At 42.9% G+C, this 23004-nt stretch overlaps 1 protein-coding gene across 1 annotated transcript in view; it reads left to right on the forward strand.

Annotated features, from left to right (window-relative positions):
- C5 (complement C5) overlaps positions 1-23004 on the forward strand; it is a 354269-nt gene that overhangs the window by 132957 nt on the left and 198308 nt on the right. Inside the window, exons 13-15 of the mRNA XM_078641875.1 lie at positions 3209-3418; positions 13590-13739; positions 21399-21528. Coding sequence (XP_078498001.1) covers positions 3209-3418; positions 13590-13739; positions 21399-21528 — 490 coding nt within the window. The remainder of the gene's footprint in view (positions 1-3208; positions 3419-13589; positions 13740-21398; positions 21529-23004) is intronic.

Consider the following 23004-nt stretch of genomic DNA (forward strand, 5'->3'; position numbering starts at 1 on the left):
CTAGATGTTGCGCTGGACTTAGGAATAATATGATTTACTATTCCAACTCCAGTGTGTGCAACACTAGGGGGATGTTGGAATAGTAAATAATACTATTCCTTAGTCTAGAGCACCATCTAGCACAAGTCGTTGTAATGACTTGCGTAGTAATGGCACTGCGTTATGACAACGCAGTCATTGTAACGACCGCGTTGTGATTGCATTGCGGTGTAAATCTGTGATGTAAACATTGTTTCCCCTGTAGTATACCATCCTTAACTTGATTTTCAAAGTATCTATACTCGCTGCATTAAGCATGTAAAACATTTGAACAGTTTCTACAGTGCTAGTGGTAAACTCCACAATGGGTTGTGAGGACATCCCTCCAGCCCCAGCTAAATTGCCCACCACTTGGGAGTTTATGGCCTCCCGCCAGATAACAGTATGCTAACTCAGAATTATGTAGTCTCTGTGCCAATAACCGCATAATTATTCCAAACCTTCAACATGTCATCAAATAAAAATGCTCAGTACCTCCCTGCAGTATTCAATCATATACTTATCAAGTTCTGTTCTCCTTCCATTGTCTAAATTGAATGAAAGATGCGTCCCCACCTACTCATCCTCTTCTGCCCAAGGATTTGGGTTCCGCGACGGTGTTGGGGAAGAGTTTCCTGTATCAGAGACAGCGCCCGAGAGCCGCAGTGTTCCATCTCCACACACCCAGACCCATCTAGGCCTACGTATGTGGTCATCTGATGGGCTTGCGTTTTGTGTTCCATTGTTCCTTGATAGATGTCGAGAGCTATCTGCTCGGGAGGGGTTCCCTGAGAGGGTTGCCTCCTTCGCCGGATGTCCCCATGAGTCCAGCCAGTCATTAGCCTCCGCTGCCGAGTAAAAGAACAGTGCGCTCACGTTGCTCTCGACTCTGAACTTGGCAGGGAACAGAAGGCTGTATTTAAGATTTGACTCTCTGAGGTGTTTTTAACCACCATAAAAGATTTCCTTTGCTCCTGTACCCGTTGTGTGTAGTCTGGGTATATGGAGATAGGATGCCGCTCAAACATCCATGGGCCTCAGATGTGCGTCATCTGCAGAATTCCCTAAAATTGAAGAGCCTCGCGATGATAGGCCTGGGTGGTGCAGCAGGTTTAGGTGGAGGCACAAGCACCCTGTGTGCCCTTTCCACATCAAAGAATTTCGATGGTTTTTGGGGGCCATTGCAGCAATAATCCAGTACTCCAGAAATAGTTCTGTCGACTGACCCTCCGCCTTTTCGCAGAATCCTATAAATCGTAGGTTGTCCGCCTTGATCTCCCTTTGGATTCAATAACCACAATGAGGATTGTTAGTGCCATCGTTGTCCTCTTGGGAGCCGTGCCCAGCCCAAGAAAAGTTTCCATCCAACAAACCAGAGGCATTCGCACATTATCTTCACTACTGTATGAGAGGAAATTTAACAATACTATGGAGATACGGATGCTAATATAGACTAGGATTTTCACTCAATAACCAAAAAGTTTGGTGCTTTTATATATTCTCTCTAAATGTTTTCACCTTTGTTAGCGTTTGTGTTATAGTCATGGCAATTCTGATCCATGTTTTCTACAATAGATGGGGTCATGATAACCCCCCTAATATAATCTATTTTGTATGTGTGCTCTTTTGAAAGGGGACTATGATCAGGATAAGATCCCATAAACCCTGCATGGTGTCTGCACATCTGCTGTCCTAATGTCAAACTACTGCTAGTGGATATCGCCCACCAGGGTAGGAGAGGGGTGGGACACCTGTCCATTTTCTCTTTCTTTGAAGTAGGATGGTTATAGCAACCATCCCTGAGTCTAGGGAAATCTAACCATATCTATCATAGACACAGGCACATCACTTTATTTGTTATATTATTACAACTCATCCTAATGTTCCATTATTAAAAAAAAATCAGATTACAACATAAGACTCTGGAATTAGTGCATGGATGTTAATTATGGCGCACTAACGTGTCTCTACAGTTTCAGCTCTAATGGTTTCCTTGCAACCCTTATGCAGGTTGGCCGTAAAGTGCACATGAGCTGGCCTTGGAGTAGCTAGTGCCAAGAGCAGCTGAGATAAGTCTTTGTTTTACACCACTGCATCCACGGCAGGCACGTGCATAAGGCTGGTGAGGCCCCACCAGCGGGGGCAGTGTAGAGCGCTGTGGTGCAGCTGGGGCCTGCAAACTACTTTTACATTCATAACATTACATTATGTTGTCTACTGGCTTTCATTTCAACAGAGAAGGAAACGGTGATGCCACTTCTTGTGATGTTGTAGAGTCAAAGGGGCACATGCACCAAGGTAATCATTTGCGATTACCAAATAGCAAATTTTAAGGATTCACTATTTGGTAATCGCAAATGCCTATGCATTAAGGATTCGCAAATAATCGTGCAAAACCTTAACATTCCCAAATAGTGATTCGCAAATTGCTAATTGCTATTAGGGAATGCATTCCCATTCATTTCTATGGGCCCACAGGCCCATAGGAATGAATGGGAATGCATTCGCAATTGGTAATCGCAATTTGAGAATGCAAATCCAAGGGTGCCCGGGGGCCTAAGACCTCCCCTGAGGCACCCCTAAAAAAGGTAAGTATGCACATGTGTAGCACACACATGCCCTAAGAGCATGTGTGCGCTACGTAGAGCATTGAAAAATGAATTTTTTGTGCATTTTTCAATGCATGCACAAATTACCATCAACTTGAAGTTGATGGTAATTAGTGTTTCCTAAATGCATCTCAACTAGGGAATCGCAAATTGTGATCCCCTAAATGCATTCGCAATTTAGGTAATTGCCAAAATTGTGAATATCTATATTGCGAAAGCAAAAAGGTACATGCATCGGAAAAGGCATTTTTCCAGTCGCAAATGGGCAAATTCTGCGAATTGGACCATTTGCCGGTAAAATGCTTGATGCATGTGCCCCAAAGGACCATACCAGACATTTCCCCATTGGTGGTCAAGGAGTGGGTGGTAATACTGCTGTTAACCTGAAAAAGCCCATAAAGTTAATTTGGGTCCCCAAACTGCTGTCTGCGCTAGTGATTGTCTGGTTTGTAACACTTCAACAAGATGTTGCTCCTTACAAATCTTGCAAACAACAAACCATATCTATGATGTACTTAGTAAACAATCTTCAACATGACTTTAATTTACATCTTCTTTTATCATTTCTTATATTCCTATAGATTTTATCCAAGGGAAAAATTGTACAACATGGGACACAGAGCAGATATGCTGACTCCGCCTATCACAGCCTGAACCTCCAGCTGACGTCAGACATGGTCCCCTCTGCGCGTCTCCTTGTCTATTACATCCTGACTGGAGACCAGACCGCAGAGCTGGTGGCCGACTCAGTGTGGATGAATGTGGAAGATAAATGTGTGAACAATCAAAAGGTGAGAGACAGTCACTGGGTAAGAGCTGTCAGCCGGTTCAAGTACAACAAAGAGAAAACATTTCTTTTGAATCAAACATGGAGTGGCCTTGAGTTCTGGTGCTACCATAATATGTTTCATGGCACCATGACAAGAGAACACAAGAGAACACCATATTGCAAAAAGGGCTAAGTGAGGGGGAGCTCATAAACTGAAGAAATATCATTTTGACTGGGTCGTTAAAAATGCTTGTACCGGCGCTGCTACAGAAATCAAAAGGTTTACCAATAAGCTGTGCTTTGGATTGGTTGATTGTGTCATGCTTAACTTTAGTGGAATTAAAGTATACAAAAAAGCGATGGATTAATTAATTTCAGCCACTGGTAATTTACTCAGGGCTAAATCCCAGTCCATTGTTTCTTTGCACACCATGACACCTCAGTTTAGATCCAGTCATTTGCTTCAATAGCCAGATCCTCCCTCTACGCATACCCCTGCCTTAGAGGTACTGAACTGTATCGGGCAGCCATGTAGGGCATAGCCAAGAATCTTCCAGATTGCTTTTGTCTTGGTAGGGAAGTTGGCAAATTGACACTACGCCATAGTGGGCAAAGATCCACTTGTGGCCCTGCATTGGACTAGGTAGGAGCTGCCGCATCTGAAGCTCAGCACAACTGAATCCAGCCTACATCAAGGAGCGGCCCTGCCAAGAACCCTCAAGTCTCCAAAAAAGGCCAGATTGAACCTGAATTCAATTTACTATTCACATTACCAAGTGCCTGCCAGAATTAGTTAGATTTTTCTAGTAGATACTAACAATGTGTATTCAATTGTAAGGTTAGTGTTACTTTAAGGCAAATGTAGGCAGTAGTCACTACAATAGGAAACAATATGGCCTTAAAATGGCAAACAGCAATTTTGCCTGGATCTTTGAAACTTCTACACTGGAGTGAAGTGGAATCCCACTTACTTACCTTAAATTCGATATTTTTGTTGTCTATATTCTGTCTATTCTATATTTTTGTTGTCTATATTCTGTCCATTCTATATTTTTGTTGTCTATATTCTGTCTGTTCGATATTTTTGTTGTCTATATTCTGTCCATTCGATATTTTGTCCATTCCATATTTTGAATTCGATATTATTGCTATTCTATTCGATATTTTTGTAGTCTATATTCTGTCCATTCGATATTGTGTCCATTCTATATTTTTAATTCAATATTAATGCAAATCGATTTTAAAAACTCGATATTTTGAGTGTATACCGCATAGACTACCTGACTTTCTTCAATTGCTACTTTATCTCTTGCCCATCACTGGCAGGAGTGGGTATGGTGAGTTCCAAGCTATGCTTTCTGTTGTTTTCTCTGTTACTAGTTCGAGCTGTTTATCTATGCTTCTGGGATGTAGAAATAAATGTCAGGGTCAGACGGAGAAGTATTTACTAAGAGGGTTCACAATAAATTCTGAAATGGCACTTTGTGCTAGGATTTTCCTTTAAAAAGAGCAAACGTGGAGACTTGAATTTGAATTTAAATTTGAATTTGAATTTGAATTTAAAATATTTATAAAGCGCAACATTCACCATGCGGTTTCTTGGCGCTGTGGAGGCTAATGTAGCAGTAAAAACAAAAAAACTGATGGAGTAGAGAGGATTAAAATCAATTTACATTAAGAAAAGCCTGGGTGAAAAGGAAGGTCTTGAGATCTTTTCGGAAAAAGGAGTAATGTGTGGCCAGACGCAAGTGATCGGGGAGGGAATTCCAAAACGATGGTGCCAAGAAAGAGAAGTTGGCTCCGCCCCATTTCTTGCGTCTGTACCGAGGTACCTGGAGGAGTGATTGGGTAGATGATCGAAGCTCACTGGCAGGAATGTACTCTTTTAGTAGGGAAGAGATTAAGGCAGGGGCAGTCCCTTGGCGTGCCTGGAAAACCATACATCCGGTTTTAAAGAGGGATCGCTCCCTAACAGGTAGCCAATGTAGTGCCTTCAGTAAGGGAGTAGAGTGATGGGAGCGGGGGAGGCCATACACCAATCTGGCCGCCTGGTTTTGGACCAGCTGGAGCTTCCGCAGACTATACGCTGGGATGCCGTTGTAAAGGGCGTTAGCGTAGTCCAGCCGGGAGATAACCAGAGCGGACATGATTAACTTAAGTGCAGGGGGAGAAAAGAAGCGAGAAACAGAGCGGATAGTTCGAAGGACAAGAAAACAGGAGGAGACCACAGAACTGATTTGTGAGTGAAGGTTGAGATGATTGTTAAGTTTAATGCCCAGAGTTTTAACTGAGGGAGAGGGTGTAGGAGGGGATCCTAAAGAAGAAGGCCAAAAGAAAGGGTTCCAGGGACTGGAGGAACCACCCGTAAGGACCAATTCTGTTTTGTCAGGGTTCAACTTCAGATGGTTGTGGTTCATCCAGTCCCTGATGAAAATCATAATAGACTGGAAATTAGAAATAGAACGAGGGGAAGAAGACAGGTTAAAGATAAGCTGGAGGTCATCTGCATAGTTATAGACAGTGACCTCCAGTTACTGAAGTGCAAAGATCAGAGGATAGATATAGAGGTTGAACAGAAGAGGGGAGAGAGAAGAACCCGGAGGGACACCACAAGTGACTTTAAGTTGGGTGGCCGAAAAGTCCCCCAACCGGACCGCCTGGGTGCGGTCCCTCAGGAAGGACGATAGCCAGACCAGGGCTGAGCCCTCGACCCCCGCCGCTCCGACACGGGAAAGTAATGTAATGTAATGTAATGTAATGTAAGTATGCACTTTTATAGCGCGACTGTCACTCCAAGGAGCATCTTGGCGCTTGTAGCCCGTAGCCTAGGTGGAAGGCCGGAAAAGTCAGCTCACACATCCATCTCCTCTGAACAGAACGCTGTGTCTAAACCAGAGTCATACTGGCCGAGTCTGAAAGGTTGAAAATCCAAGTTTTCAGAGCCTTACGGAAATTCTTCTCAACAGAGATCAAGCGCAAGTTGGGAGGAAGTCTATTCCAAGCTTTTGCGCCCAGTGTTGCGAGAGATTTCCCTCCTCTAGTTGAGAGTTTGAATTTGGGGGTCTGCAACAAATTCATGTTGGCTGATCTTAGAGAGCGTGTTGGTGCATACTGTTTAAACCAGGGAAGGAAATATTTGGGTCCTTTTTGGTGATATGCCCTAAAGGTAATCACTAAGATTTTGAACAGAATGCGTTTGTGAATGGGTAGCCAGTGTAGGGCCTTGAGAGCGGCCGAGGCAGATGACCTCCTCGGCCATTTTAGGACCAGACGGGCAGCAGCATTTTGGACAACCTGCAACCTATGCAGGACGGATCGATTTGATCCTGCATATAAGCTGTTGCAGTAGTCCAAACGAGATGTTACAAGTGCTACTGTCACCGTCTTCCTGGCTGTCAGAGGGAGAAAATCAAAAAACTTTCTAAGCCCTCTGATGATATTAAAACAGGACCCTGCCACTGCCCCTGCTTGTTGTTTGAAAGATAGGGCACTGTCAAACCTGATCCCTAAGTTACGGGCCGTGGTGATGGTATCCGGAGGGGACTCCACCCCCAGTGGTCACCATAAGCTAGGGGAAAATGGGTTTTGGGGGCCGAAGGGTATGATTTCGGTCTTCCCGGCATTACACTTTAGATGATTGTCCCGCATCCAAATGAAAATTGCGGTAAGGCAGGCTTTTAGATTTTCCTCTGCTTTTCCATTTTCCCTGTCTAGCACTAGAATGAGCTGAGTATCGTCAGCGTATGATATAGTACTGATGTTAAAAGACGAAATCAGCTCGATCAAGGGGATCATGTATACGTTAAACAGTACCGGGCTTAAACTGGAGCCCTGCGGTACCCCTGTTTGTGTGACTTTTTCCTCAGAGCGGTAATCTCCTAAAACCGTGACCTGTCTACGATGGTCGAGGAAATTCTTCAGCCAGTCCAACACGGTGCCTCCAATCCTAGCTGCCCTCAATCGCCTGATTAGTATTGGGTGGGACACCGTATCGAAGGCCGCCGATAGATCAAGTAGGATAAGGACGGCCTTCTTCCCTTGATCCATGGCGGTCTTCAGTGTCTCCACGGTGTACAGAAGGGCGGATTCCGTTGAGTGTGAGGCCCGAAACCCAGATTGATTAGGGTGCAGGATATCCTCTTCCTCCAGGAATTTAGTCAACTGTTTATTCGCCACCCTTTCAGTCATTTTAAAAAGCATCGGGAGCAGGGAAATTGGGCGGAGGTTGGAGAGTGTTGATGGGTCTGGCAGAGATTTTTTTTGCAGGGGTTTAACTGGCGCCAATTTCCATTCCGAGGGAATCTCAGCAGAGGATAGAGATGAATTTATAATGTTATTTATGATGGGGTTAACTGTGTCTACTAGGGCATGTAGCATCATAGGGGGGCAGGGGTCAAAGGGAGAACCAGATTTAGTGGACAGGATCAGTTGACGTGAGTCTTCTAAACTAATAGGCAGGAAATCACTGAATTGTGCTACTCCAGGGGCAATTTCAAGGTCCTCTGCTGCCATGACAGCGGGCTGTTCAGAAAAACCTTTGGTAAGGTTTAGTATTTTCTGCTCAAAGAAATCCGCAATCGAGTTGCATAAAGTAAGGGAGGGCGGAATCTCTGATAGGAGGAACCTTGGTTTCATAAAGTCATTGACCACTTTAAAAATCTCTTTCTGTTTGTTATTAGAAGAATCGATTGCTTTTAGGTAGTATTCTTTTTTAGCAGTTTTAATCTGAGCATGGTACTGCCTCCTAGATTCTTTATAATGGCTGAGGTCTTCTTCCTTATATAAGCGGCGCCATGTTCTCTCCAATTTTCGAACTTCTACGTGTTTCTCCTTCAAGGAGAGTGAGAACCAGGGTGCCGATTTTTTATTATGGAATGGTTTGCTGGGATTTGTGGCCTTAGGAGGACCACTTATTTCCTCAAGCCAGTGATTAAAATTTTTATTATCTACCTCCGTGATGCCCGTCCGAATGGGTTTAAGTGCCACAGCTCTCTGCTGCAAATCCGGGTCCTTACTTATTTTCTTCCAGTCATGTTTCATACTGGTATTTACCTTAGGGAAACCCTTTTTGATCCCCTTTCCTTCCACTAAGAGATCAAATAGGATGAACATGTGGTCGGTCCAGGTTAGGGGGGCGGGGCGGTTTAACCTTTAGAGATGTTAGGTTCGAGCATACGCAGTCCAATAAGTGTCCTGCCCTGTGCGTAGGGGCCCGTGTCAATAGGGTCAGCCCTAATATATCTATGAGATCTTTAAAACAGGACGCATTTGTGTCGGAGTCAGAATCAAGGTGGAGGTTTAGATCGCCTAGAACAGTAAAATTGGCAAATTTGAGGGCGAGGTTGCTAATCACCTCAGCCAAACTATCTAGGAAGTTTTTCTTCTGTTGACCAGGAGGTCGGTATATCAGTGCTCCTGACAGAGTGAAAGTCGGGGTATTGTGTATATGAAGATTAAAACCTAGACTTTCTGCCTCCTTGATATCTGGGAGATCAAATGTAGTGCATTTGATCGAGTCACGATGGATGATGGCAAGCCCCCCCCCACGTTGTATCTGTCTATCCAATCGTTGGATGTGGTACCCTTGCGGTAGTGCTAGCACAACATCAGGGGTAGACCAGGCTTTAAGCCATGTCTCTGTAACGAACAAGTAATCCAGGTCAATCTCAGTAATGAGGTCGTGTATATGCGCTCCATTTTTACCCATTGACCTAGCGTTAATGAGTCCACCCTGAAAAATTTTTGAGCCGTTCGGTGTGATAGCATGTATCTGCGGGCTAAGCTCAGCTTTACAGTGTTTACAACATAAAGGTGCCCTCCAGGTGTCTACTCGTAGAGTATTTTGACAGCAGCTATCCTGGACCTGCAGTGAGTATAGCATGTCCCTGGAAATGTGTAAATCCTGATGGGAATGGCAAAGGGCAGTGTCCCTAGGCCCGGCCGCGGCACGGACGGGCACAGACGGGCTTACCTCTGGCGCACCTCCGGCGCGCCATCGGTGCGCCCGCTGCGCGCGTCCGCTGCGCGCGTCCGCTGCGCGTCAGCCCCATGTGAGCTTTAAGTAGGAGGCTCCTGACGGTCCTAGTGAAACCACTAGACCGTCACCTCTCTAAAATGGCCCCCGGAAGTGAGGGTGCTAGACTCCCTCTGTCCCGCGCTGGTCTACTCCCTCCACAACAAACAGCACAAGCTGCGGTGGAACGGGGAGATGAGCGGTGTCTTTCCCACACAAAGGTACAATTGTACTACAGTGTCAACAATTTAAAATTATACTGTGCAAATATTATTCATTTAACATCAGTACATACGGCGATTTTAAAAATGATTTGGCTTTCTGCAATTGACAGCGTGCTAGTGTGCTCAGAATTATTCAGCAGCGCATCTGCCTGTCCGAGTTTTAGTGCAAGTGAGTGCTTCAGCGCGCCAGAAAATGCTCGCCTTAAGTAGGAGGCTCCTGACGGTCCTAGTGAAACCACTAGACCGTCACCTCTCTAAAATGGCCCCCGGAAGTGAGGGTGCTAGACTCCCTCTGTCCCGCGCTGGTCTACTCCCTCCACAACAAACAGCACAAGCTGCGGTGGAACGGGGACATGAGCGGTGTCTTTCCCACACAAAGGTACAATTGTACTACAGTGTCAACAATTTAAAATTATACTGTGCAAATATTATTCATTTAACATCAGTACATACGGCGATTTTAAAAATGATTTGGCTTTCTGCAATTGACAGCGTGCTAGCGTGCTCAGAATTATTCAGCAGCGCATCTGCCTGTCCGAGTTTTAGTGCAAGTGAGTGCTTCAGCGCGCCAGAAAATGCTCGCCCTAAGTAGGAGGCTCCTGACGGTCCTAGTGAAACCACTAGACCGTCACCTCTCTAAAATGGCCCCCGGAAGTGAGGGTGCTAGACTCCCTCTGTCCCGCGCTGGTCTACTCCCTCCACAACAAACAGCACAAGCTGCGGTGGAACGGGGAGATGAGCGGTGTCTTTCCCACACAAAGGTACAATTGTACTACAGTGTCAACAATTTAAAATTATACTGTGCAAATATTATTCATTTAACATCAGTACATACGGCGATTTTAAAAATGATTTGGCTTTCTGCAATTGACAGCGTGCTAGCGTGCTCAGAATTATTCAGCAGCGCATCTGCCTGTCCGAGTTTTAGTGCAAGTGAGTGCTTCAGCGCGCCAGAAAATGCTCGCCTTAAGTAGGAGGCTCCTGACGGTCCTAGTGAAACCACTAGACCGTCACCTCTCTAAAATGGCCCCCGGAAGTGAGGGTGCTAGACTCCCTCTGTCCCGCGCTGGTCTACTCCCTCCACAACAAACAGCACAAGCTGCGGTGGAACGGGGAGATGAGCGGTGTCTTTCCCACACAAAGGTACAATTGTACTACAGTGTCAACAATTTAAAATTATACTGTGCAAATATTATTCATTTAACATCAGTACATACGGCGATTTTAAAAATGATTTGGCTTTCTGCAATTGACAGCGTGCTAGCGTGCTCAGAATTATTCAGCAGCGCATCTGCCTGTCCGAGTTTTAGTGCAAGTGAGTGCTTCAGCGCGCCAGAAAATGCTCGCCTTAAGTAGGAGGCTCCTGACGGTCCTAGTGAAACCACTAGACCGTCACCTCTCTAAAATGGCCCCCGGAAGTGAGGGTGCTAGACTCCCTCTGTCCCGCGCTGGTCTACTCCCTCCACAACAAACAGCACAAGCTGCGGTGGAACGGGGAGATGAGCGGTGTCTTTCCCACACAAAGGTACAATTGTACTACAGTGTCAACAATTTAAAATAATACTGTGCAAATATTATTCATTTAACATGAGTACATACGGCGATTTTAAAAATGATTTGGCTTTCTGCAATTGACAGCGTGCTAGCGTGCTCAGAATTATTCAGCAGCGCATCTGCCTGTCCGAGTTTTAGTGCAAGTGAGTGCTTCAGCGCGCCAGAAAATGCTCGCCTTAAGTAGGAGGCTCCTGACGGTCCTAGTGAAACCACTAGACCGTCACCTCTCTAAAATGGCCCCCGGAAGTGAGGGTGCTAGACTCCCTCTGTCCCGCGCTGGTCTACTCCCTCCACAACAAATAGCACAAGCTGCGGTGGAACGGGGAGATGAGCGGTGTCTTTCCCACACAAAGGTACAATTGTACTACAGTGTCAACAATTTAAAATTATACTGTGCAAATATTATTCATTTAACATCAGTACATACGGCGATTTTAAAAATGATTTGGCTTTCTGCAATTGACAGCGTGCTAGCGTGCTCAGAATTATTCAGCAGCGCATCTGCCTGTCCGAGTTTTAGTGCAAGTGAGTGCTTCAGCGCGCCAGAAAATGCTCGCCTTAAGTAGGAGGCTCCTGACGGTCCTAGTGAAACCACTAGACCGTCACCTCTCTAAAATGGCCCCCGGAAGTGAGGGTGCTAGACTCCCTCTGTCCCGCGCTGGTCTACTCCCTCCACAACAAACAGCACAAGCTGCGGTGGAACGGGGAGATGAGCGGTGTCTTTCCCACACAAAGGTACAATTGTACTACAGTGTCAACAATTTAAAATTATACTGTGCAAATATTATTCATTTAACATCAGTACATACGGCGATTTTAAAAATGATTTGGCTTTCTGCAATTGACAGCGTGCTAGCGTGCTCAGAATTATTCAGCAGCGCATCTGCCTGTCCGAGTTTTAGTGCAAGTGAGTGTAAGATGGAATGATCCACCGTGTCGAAGGCGGCGGAAAGATCGAGGAGTACCAGAGCCTGGAAGTTGTTTTGGTCCATGCCCTCCCTGAGATTGTTCAGGACCGATACCACGACGGACTCGGTGGAGTGCCTAGGCCGGAAGCCTGCCTGGCGGGACGCAAGACCCCCATTGGCTTCTACATGGGCACTGAGGACCGATGTTACGTGTCGCTCCAGCACCTTGCCTAAGTAGGGCAAGAGAGAGATGGGACGATAGTTGGCTGGAGCAGAGGGGTCAGCGCCAGGCTTCTTAAGAATGGGGACTATGGTGGCAGATTTGAGAGCTGGAATTACCACCCCCTGAGACAGCGAGCTATTGAGGAGGGATATGGGTGGCTTGGGACAAACGGAGTAAATCTGTTGCAGGATGTGGGCTGGACAGATGTCCGCCGGGGAACCAGATTTTACTTTGGGAAGTATTGCAAGGAACACTTCTTCGGTGAGCGGAGGGAAAAAGGAAAGAGAACCGTGAACAGTCGGGGGAGAAGGCTCAAAAAAAGTAGGGGAAGGAGGTGAGATGTTGGCTCTAATGTTGGCAATTTTTTCTAAGAAGTAGGTGTTCAAGGAATCACAGAGGGGCTGAGAAGGGGGGGGGTTTGAGAGTGGCCCTGTCAGAATAAGCCAGGTCCTGAACGATGGAGAAAATCTCCCTGGATTTGTTCTCCGCTGCCAGAATTTTAGCTGAGAAGTATGTAGTTTTAGCGCTCAATATCGCTCTTTTATAGTCACTCAGCAAAGTCAAATAATAAGTTTTTAGTAGAGGGCAGTAGTCCTTTCTCCATTGCCTCTCGGGCCGCCGGAGGGTCAGCTTTTTTATCTTCAGGTCATCGCCAAACCACCGATTTGACTCCTTGGATCTTCGGGTAGATGTCCGTCGTAGTGGGGCTACCGTGTCGCAGCCTCCAGCAAGCCAGGTGTCGATGGCCGTGGCTTGAGAGATGGAAGATAAGCCCTCTAAATTAGGTGCGGAGTTCAAAGAGACTTGACAAGATTTGATCAGGATTGGTGTGATTCACTAAATGAAAAGGAAAAGTATGTGTCAGTTACAATTTTTTGTTATTTGGACACACTTGAGAGGTAGAGCACTCACTACAAATGTTGATCTTCCTGTTGATTGTTGGAATGGAAGGGTCTCATGTTTGCAGATAAGCTATCTAAACCTGACATAAAGAAAGACATTTTTGTTGTCAGGGTCACTTGTTTATATTGTTTACTCCAGCGGTGTCTACTCTAGAGATGTCCAGTGAAGGGCTAGGATGCCCAGATCCATACTGGATATTCAGAATCTATTTACAAATTGCATTTCCAAACAATGTAAATTGAATTCATTGATAGAGTCATGGGTTATCATGAGAATTTGGCATTGAGTCAACCTGTACCAGTGGTGAACACCCTTGATCTACTGGAACAATCTGAGGATCATCTGGTTTCTTTCTCTCCCCCCTCCAGGCCGAACTCTCTACAAACAAGCAGTCCTATGAACCAGGCAAAGTCATGGAGCTCACCATGAAAGCCAAGAGAGGCTCCTTCATATCTTTGAATGCAATGGACATTGCTCTGTATAAAGTCATGCAAAAAAGCAACAGACCCCTGGAAAGAGTTAAGTCAATTATTCATCTTTACTGGAAAAACTGGGGCACTTTGAATGGGCTTCATTGGAGCATAAATTGGTGGTGTTCCTAGGAGTGAGTCCCCAGTAACTCTATTACGTGTTTGAAAGAAATGAGAGTACAGCTTCACTACACCACTAGATAACTTACAGCCCAAACTTACACTTTCAACTTTTACTCCTAGATTAAGGCTGCTGCTAGGTGATCCTAGAAAACTTTAACTCCCTTTCATATTACTTCAGTTTAACCTTGACGTCTGGAAAATCACAACTCATACATCAAGGTGACCCACAAACCTTAGCACAATTGCATTGAGTTGACCATTCCCGTACAAGGTGCCTGCAATTATTTCCTGAATATGTTGTCTTGTTGGTGTATGTCAGAATATCAATAACATAAATACTTGGTTTAAATATTGGGATCTAACTATTGCGCATCCACTGTTCATAGATTTTCTATTAACTCCAATCGAGTTAGTAGGGGTATTTCCATAAATAATATTTAGTACTCTATATTTGTGTTAGACAATATTTATGCCATAATGTTTCAGTTCTATATCTTCCCTGACACAATGCTCACTTTGGGAGGGTTTGTTTGTGTGTGCCATCAGCATTCATTTCCTCCTGGCGGTGGTGTCTGCTGCATGTTTCCTCCAGCAGTGCACTTACTGTGAACTTCTTCCACAAGGCTTTCAGCGCATTGTCATCTTAAGGACTGTGTGGGCTCTGGGCACTGTTTGAACATTTAGATGTAATCAATATGAGAAATAACCAATTCTCTGAGTCATCAACCCCACCTCCCCCCTTGGACTTCTACCCACAAGGAACCCACTACCATTTAACAGTTTGTAACTAATTAGCACATACTTCTACATCTCATCCTCCCAGATAACCACTCTCACTGAAACGGCAGACCCAATTCCAGTAAAACCTACACCAAAGAATTCACTGAACTCCCTGACCAATTATCTAATTCAACAGCATATTTCTATTGAACTTTAAATTCCCAAGCAATTTCTCCAGCAAGGTGTTGAAAGATGCAGGGTTCAACCTTATTGATGTCATGAACATCATAAAACTTGTTTAACCAATCCAGATGAACATCAACATTGCCATTCTGGGTTTTACACCCATGCTGTCTTACAAATGACACAAATAGGTTGACCATGTTAGAGTTATTTTTATACTCCTTCAACAACACTCACCTAACACTGTCCAAATTACAATTCTGCTCCTTTCAGACATGCCGTTGTAAACTCTAAAGTAAGAACTCGCATCCTAAGGCAATAACAACTGACTTCAATGCAATGGAAATCCCTCCTGCATGTATTCAACATGATCCCTCCACAAAGCCAGTATCAGCACTCACCCATGAAATTCTGCTCTAAAAACAGGGCCCTCAACACTATAGGATGCCCTAGCACAAATTGACATCAAATGATCATTAAGTTTGAAAAGAAACAGCACACAAACAAAATCTAAGACTGAATTCCTTCCACTCCTCACACACAAACCTCACCTTCAGGCAAAGCCACCCATGGAAAGTCAACCACTAGGTTGCATCTTCCAATCAATTTAGGCCGTCATCAAAGACATTAAGCATTTTCTCAGATTGATACGAGACCACTACATTGCTGAACTCCACTGACAATACATGGTCATCGTTCAAGTATTTACCAAACCAAGATCAGTCTGAGAACCGACTCAATTGATAAGCAAACTACTGCAGTCTCTCAACCTTCTAGAAAATATACTAAACTGGACCATCGCAAAAATGCCTCCTCGTATATTGATTCCTCATGCATAAATGTACCACCTTCAAATCTACTGCATACGGGAATGGCATTCTCGCATATGACCATTAAACTTCTCTACCAAGATCACACACCTCAACACAATCAATATATCACTTGCACAAGGCTGCTTGCCTAATGCAATATTAATTGCAAATATTCTCACATTATTAAAGAAATAGAGCAAACCTGAAGTCCCTGTCAGATATGAACCAATCATCCCTCAAAGCAAGTAGTCAAACCCAAACAAAAGTATACATTTATATCACATTCACACTACAAAACTACTGGTCTTAGTTTCAGATCACACTGCAGCTCTGAAGCAGCAAACTCGTTCTTCTTCTGTTTCTACCACCAGCATCAGCTGGTCCACATACAAACCTACATATCCCACTGGAGAGGAATAATCTGAGGAGTACCCCAAATTGTCTAGCAGTGATGACACACAAAAGTTGCAGCAGTGCAATCTTCCTTCAGACACATAGACCAGGCAAATAACAGAAACAGAGCTGTCTTGAAGCCCCTTCACCTGCAGTTGACAGATATCTTCCATTGGTGCAGCAGGTGCAGTGGAAACAAGTCCCAGATGCCCGAGGGATACACTAAACTCTGATTAATGCTGTATATTTGTATTCAAACAACAGCCATTTCCTTCCTTGCACTAGGGCATAAGATACACTGTCTACGTCACTGAACTACATAGCACGTTACCAGTGAGCTCGCTGGAACCATTACTGTACTTTTATGAAACTTTACCCCTTTAACTAGACACAGTATCCAAGCAAAATATCATTGATAATACTGCAAGAAACCAGCAAAATGGAGCTATAGGGTAGAGGACAAACAAAAAGAACTAAACCCAGTAACGGATAGAGAATCAAAAAGTATGAAAAGAGAAGGAGAGAGAAGATCAAGTGAATGAGACAAACTACGCGCATGATAGCAAGAGAAAGAGAGAAATTATGAAAGAATGACACAATAAAAGATCAGCAGTATGAAGTAATAAGTGAAGGTGTGGATGAAAGAAAAGATAAAAGAAAAACATTGAAAGAAGGAATAAAATGACCCACAATATAAAAGGACAAAGGAGTAAATCTGAAAGAATACAAAGGGTGAAATAATGGAAAGAGAAAGGAAATGAGGAAAAGAGTAAGTACAAAATTATGTAGTGAAGAACAAAAGCATAAAAGAAAGGAATAAAAAAACTAATACTGGAACACATTTATACACATGAAACAGTGAGGAAAGGAATAGAACATGGAAGTACAGCTTAATGTAGGAAAACATAAAAAAGAGAAGACAGAAATTTAAAGAATGTGTGAAGACATGAAAAATACTGAAGAGAAAGCAAGGCAGAGAAAGTAAGGATAAAAAAATGAAAGAAGCAAAGAAGTTGGGAAATAATATCCAAGAGAAGAAATGGGAGAGAGGAAAAAAATAAAGAAACAAAGAAAGGAATTGTGGCAAAACCAGATGAGACAGAAAGAACGAAAGGGAGCTAGAATGAAATGTGGTAGCATGCAAGGAAAGAAAGAGGAAGATGAATTAACGAAAAAGCAAGATAGAGTAAGATGAAAAGAATGTTTAAGGTAAAAAGAAGTAGGTGACAAACAAACAAATATGGGTCAAGGAAAATAAAGGAAATATAATCAAGCAAATTGAAAGATCTGAAATGTTAGAAAAGGGAGGAAAAAAGACCTATATGAGACGGTGGTAAGAAATATGCAGATAGATTGAATAACAATTGGAAATGCGGAGGGTGGAAAGAAACATGAGGCAACAAAACAAAAAAGAAGAGTGGAAGAGTAAGCATAAGGCAGGAGACAGAGAAAGAAATGAAGAAAAGAAGGATGAAAAGGAAAAAAGCAAGAGTAGGAAATAAAAAGAAAGCAAGAGAAAGTGAACATAATAATGGAAAGTGGTAGCAACAGGAAAACATCCATAAAGGCAGCCATGTGGTGAGTATGGTGGATAGAGACAAAAAGAAAGAGAATGAAGGAAGTTAGAGCGGGACAAAATTATGAGTAAGAGACCTATGCGAAAAACTAGAGCCAAGGGTGTATCACTTTATTGTGTACAACTGAAGTTTCGTGGAGTTTGATTATTATAGCCCTGCATAAGTTTGAGGAGTTTCCTACTATTCCTCATTAGTTCTTGTTAACTCTGAATGTGCCATGTTCTCGTGAGTTAACTTTAAATCAATTAATGTGAAAACGGATGGATTTCACACAAAAAACTTTAAAAAGGTGCAAAAATCATATATTACCATAACAACCCACATGTACAAAACGTCACAAACTATAGGCAGTCATCATAGTATTTGTGAGAAATATGGGTTGTTCACCTGAGGAAAAAATATGCAACTTCGCAAACCCCCCAGAGCTCTCTTTTCCCTAAACGTGTCCCATGAAACACCGCTACGAGTTTCCTTTGTACTACTGTGTATTACTGCTACATTTATTCGTTGAAAATACTTATACATGCACCCTTTGAAATATTGCTTCGTATTTCCCGTGACATACTGATACATGTATCCTTTTATATATTGCTACGTTTCCATTGAAATACTGATACATGTTTCCCTTGAAATTCTAGACAACTTAATGCTGATTTCTGGTAGGAACACAATTAAAGCCTCGACTCAGGTCCTATTACAGGGCACTGGAATGCACAACTAAACCCTCTGAATTCTGTTTTCTGTATTTTGTTAAGTTTGTACTTGGCTTGTACAGATATTAAAGTGGACTTGTCTAAGATACTCATCCTGAACTCTTTCAGTTCAAGCATGCCTTCAGGAGACAATTCGATTACAATTTGCTTCCTGGCAGGCAATCTCAGTGAGATTGTAACACTGTTATTGGTTTATTAGAAAACCTCCTTTCAAACTTCTAACTTGTATTTAACGGGCACATGCATCAAACGAAATTTCATTCGCAAACGGTGCGAATCGCAAAATTCGTCCGTTTGCGAATGCAATTTCCATTTTTGGGATGCATTATGCATTTTGTTGTTCTCGCAATTTAAGAAATAGCAAATTTGCGATTTCTTAAATTGCGATTGCGCTTAAATGCAATGCATCATACTTTTAAAATTTGCGATTTCACAAATAAGGGGTACAAATTACCATGATGTTGACCTTCATGGTAATTTGGGAAAACTTTAAAAAATGCACAAAAGTGCATTTTTCAAAGTGCCATTTTACACACACACATGCCCTTGGGTCATGTGTGTGTGAAAAATGTACTTAATGGCAAATTTCAGAGGTGAAACAAGGTGTCCTTTGGACCCACCCTGCACCCTTGAAATTGCAGTCTCATTTTGCGATTCCTTAATTACGATTCGCAAAATGAGAATGTCTTCCCATTCATTCCTATGGGCGTCTAGGCCCATAGGAATGAATGGGAAGGGATTCCTTAATTGTGATTCTTAAATTGAGAATCGCAATTAAGGAATTTTAAGAAATCGCAATTTATTTCGCGATTTCTTGATGCATTGCAGTTTGCGATTCCTTAATTGCGATTCCTTATTTTTCGCAATTAAGGAATCGCAAACTCCAATGTTGATGCATGTGCCAGTAAGTGTCTAACTTGAGAAATGGACTTTGCGGAAGCCAGCCTACAACATGTCAAGTCACTTAGCTTCAGAATATTGGGCCAGATGTAGAAAACATTTTTACAGTTGCAAACAGCGATTCAGACTGTTTGCAATCATAGAATTTTTTTTGACAAACCCTTTGTTAAAAATTCAACTATTACCGACTCTTAAATCGGGTTTGCATCTCCATAAGGAATCTCCATTTTTAAGGGCCGCTTTGTGGGCGTCCCTTCCAAGTGGTCATTCTTTATGAGATGCATCACAGTTCTGTCGCAAAACATTGAAAATGTACATTCTCTGAAGCTATGGCAGCCAACTATTTGCAAAAGGGAAAGGGTCTCCACGGGACCTTATTCCACTTTGTGAATTAGAAGAAAACGATTGTTCGGGAGTAGGCAGTAGTGCAGAGAAAGATTGCCAAGTCTCGAACAAAGCTTTTTTTTTAATAGCCCCCTTTTTTCACAGCATCCCTATTTCGTTATGGACATGGGCTGCATTTAAAAAAAGGGTTTACTTTATTTAAATGCAATTTAATACATATTGGTCTCTTGATTCCATCCAATCGGATTAAGTAGCAATTTGCAACTTACCTCATTAATATTCATAAAATGCGTTGGATTGCAACCCACTCTGTATGAGAATTTTGCAAACCGACCTATTAATACATTGGTGGTTTCCCTAAGTTACCCACAGGTTGCGACCAGTACTTTGTAACTAGTGTTTTGTACATCAGGCCCATTGTTGATTCTGAACCCTATAATATTAGTAACAAAATAGAACTACTTAGCTATCTTGGGGGAAATTGCAGATTTCCATGTGAACCATGACTAGCTGTTCCTGTGTTTGGGAAACGTTTCACAATTTAGCTGTGAAACAGTAAAAAACACACAGATGTAATGTTCAACACGTAAGGTTAAACATAATCAAGCTGCCTATAATTAGGAACAAAAGGGGCGCTAAATAGGATTTGCATCTTGCAAGAGGTATCACTGAATGATATGTCGAAAGTTCGTATAAGGCTGTGATTATGTTTCGGCCCATTCATGTAATTAATACCAGGGTCTTTATCAGCGCTAAAGGGTCAAATAATATTTGCAATAACTCCACCTGAATAGAGTGGCAGTGATCAGAGAGCCACGTGAATCTTCATCACTGATAAAGGAGTAAGGGTGGACTGGCCGAGTGAGGATGTCATTTGCATTTTAAATTTCCTTGTGAGCCTCCTACAACTCTAAATGTTAAGGTAGTCTAGGAGTCAAATGTAAGAAGACCTAAAGCAGACTCTCATATTAGTCAAATAGTGTCAGTGACTAATATATCAGTTACATGGCCCTTGGTGTCCCCATTTCCTAAAGTTCAGTGCCTGGCAAGTTGTGTTTTAGAGTTATGGCGGGCAGGATGTAAACAGCGAGGAAAGGTCTTTCAACGTTAGTGTCGTAGTTCAGGGTAAACTACAGACCACTCAACTGAGAAAGGCCACTGGTCAATAATATTGTTGTTGCAAAGGGAAAGGCCACACTTGAGTAATATGTTCAAATTCCAGGGAAATATTACTATCCAACGATATTGCCAATGTAAAGGCTATATGTCAGTGATGTCACTATCATTCACAACAATGTTAATTTCAGTAACGCTTCTATTGACCACAGAATGTTCACTGTCCAGTTGTAATACCACTGTGCGGAGAAATAGCACACAACTTCAATGTTGCCACTGTGCCAGGGAACATCACAGATCTTTACTGCTGCCATTGCTCAGGGGAAGGTGACCAATAAGAAATGTTGCTCTTGTGCAGAGATATGTCACATATCTATAATATTGATTTTTTTGTCCTCTTATGGAGAAAGTATTTTGGGCAGCTAAGTTGCCATTTTCCAGGAAAGTGTTTCCATTGTCATTGTTTAGGTACATTTTCCATACCCATGTTGTTGCCACTGTTTAGGGAAAGGTGCCAGATCCATACTGGGTCCATTGTTCATGGAAAGGCTACAGATCTTTCTGGTTGGGAAAGGTTAGAAGAATGTCACATATTTGTAAGGATGACATGGTCTATGGAAAGGTAGCATATTCACAATATTTTCTTTGTCCAGGGAAAGGTTCCCTATCCATACAATTCCTGTTGCCCCAGAGTTGTCACATGTCCATAATGTTGCAATTGTACAGGGAAACGGGTTTGATGAGTAAGGTTGACATTATGCAGAGAAAGCTGATAGATCAATTTTTTCATTGTGTTGCCTTTCACACTGAACCCTTTTGCTACAGGTTCTGCGAGAGTTCGAAAAGAGTGACTTGGGCTGTGGTGCAGGAGGAGGAAAAGACAACACAGACGTGTTCAACTTGGCTGGACTTACACTAATTACTAATGCCAATGCCAAGGCACCAACTGGTCAAGGTACTTGAACACCACATTACCTCCTTCCTTAGATGAACTGCATTGAATAGGACCAACTAGTCCACCAATCTTCTCACCACCCCGGTCAAATGTTTGTTAACTTCTGCAAACTTCAAACACATAGGATAACAGTATACCTCTTTCTCCCTGATACCAGACCCCCCTTCCAAGATGGAACTGCTGTCAGGTTAATAGTTTGGTGCATTATCTTTTTTCATTTGGAGATGTCCAAGTAATAGAATTACTTTTAAAAATAACGTTGTAGCCACATAATTTCACATTTCTCTTGTTTAACCAAGACGTAGACGTTCCAAATCATCCCATATGGCAATACTAACGAAGTGGTCTTCAGTCCTAATGCAGTATATCATTTCTGCAATATTTATATTAGTTTATTGAACGGTGTTAGAAGCAACAACATGCAAAATGCTTTTCTACCTATCATCTCAGGATTCTGTGTGGTTGTCAGCTTTACCATCCTCACCCAGTATTATTGTGCCTCATGGCTGATGAATGCTTGTTGAACCCATTTACCGTTTCTGCTTCCCATAGTTCATCTGGGAGTCTATTTCTTATATTTTGTACCCTTTTTCTGAATATTTATTTTTGCTGGTAGAGATGCCCATGCCCTAGTTCCATATCAAGACCTCTAGAGGCACAAATTGTCTCCTGTGGCATTCTTTTGATGTCTTCTGTAGTAGTTATTACCTACATGCCTTTCTACATTTGTACAGATCTCTTTTTTTAGCCAAGTTTATTTTTCTATCATTATTTTTGACAAGTGGGTGCGGTTTAATGTTTTGCCCCACTTGGGCTGAATTTTTGCATTTCTAAATATGATATTTGGAATTGTCTTCAGCCAGGGATCAGGCAGTAGATTATTTAAATGCATAGGACTACTGGGGCTTTATACTTGCCCCAAGAATCTGGCACACACTACCTCAAGACTTACATACAAATAAAAACTTTCCCCAACTTTAAGGTGAAACTGAAACTCTTTCTCCTCAACAAACTTTTGAACATGCCCTCCTAAAAGTTCTGACAGACCTTTGCTGCCATACCAAAGTCAAGGCCAGCCTCAACTCCAATATCTAGGGGAAAAACCACAGGCCTCCACTCCCAAGCCACCAAGAGGCTGTCCCTACCTAACAGCAAACTTTCTCACCCATCCAAGCCTACCGTAGGTCATAGCTCATTGTAAACCCCTGTTTTTTTCAATGTCTACTTACCCCCCGGGTAACCTCTGTGCCAATGTATCTATGCAATGTTAAAACACTATGGGCCTCATTTATGAGCCCTTTACGCTGCTGTTGTGTCACTTTTTGTGATGTTGCGGCAAGTACACCATGTGATTCTATGATGTGGGCAAGGTGAAAAACCTCTGTTGCCCAGGGCCCAGATGTATAAAGCCTTTTAGCTGTCACAAACGCTTTGTTTCCAAAAACACAATCTTTGAGATTGCAAAAGGGCTTTAAC

Source organism: Lissotriton helveticus, chromosome 5_1 (genome assembly GCF_964261635.1).
Source record: "Lissotriton helveticus chromosome 5_1, aLisHel1.1, whole genome shotgun sequence".
NCBI classification, from domain to species: Eukaryota; Metazoa; Chordata; class Amphibia; order Caudata; family Salamandridae; genus Lissotriton; species Lissotriton helveticus.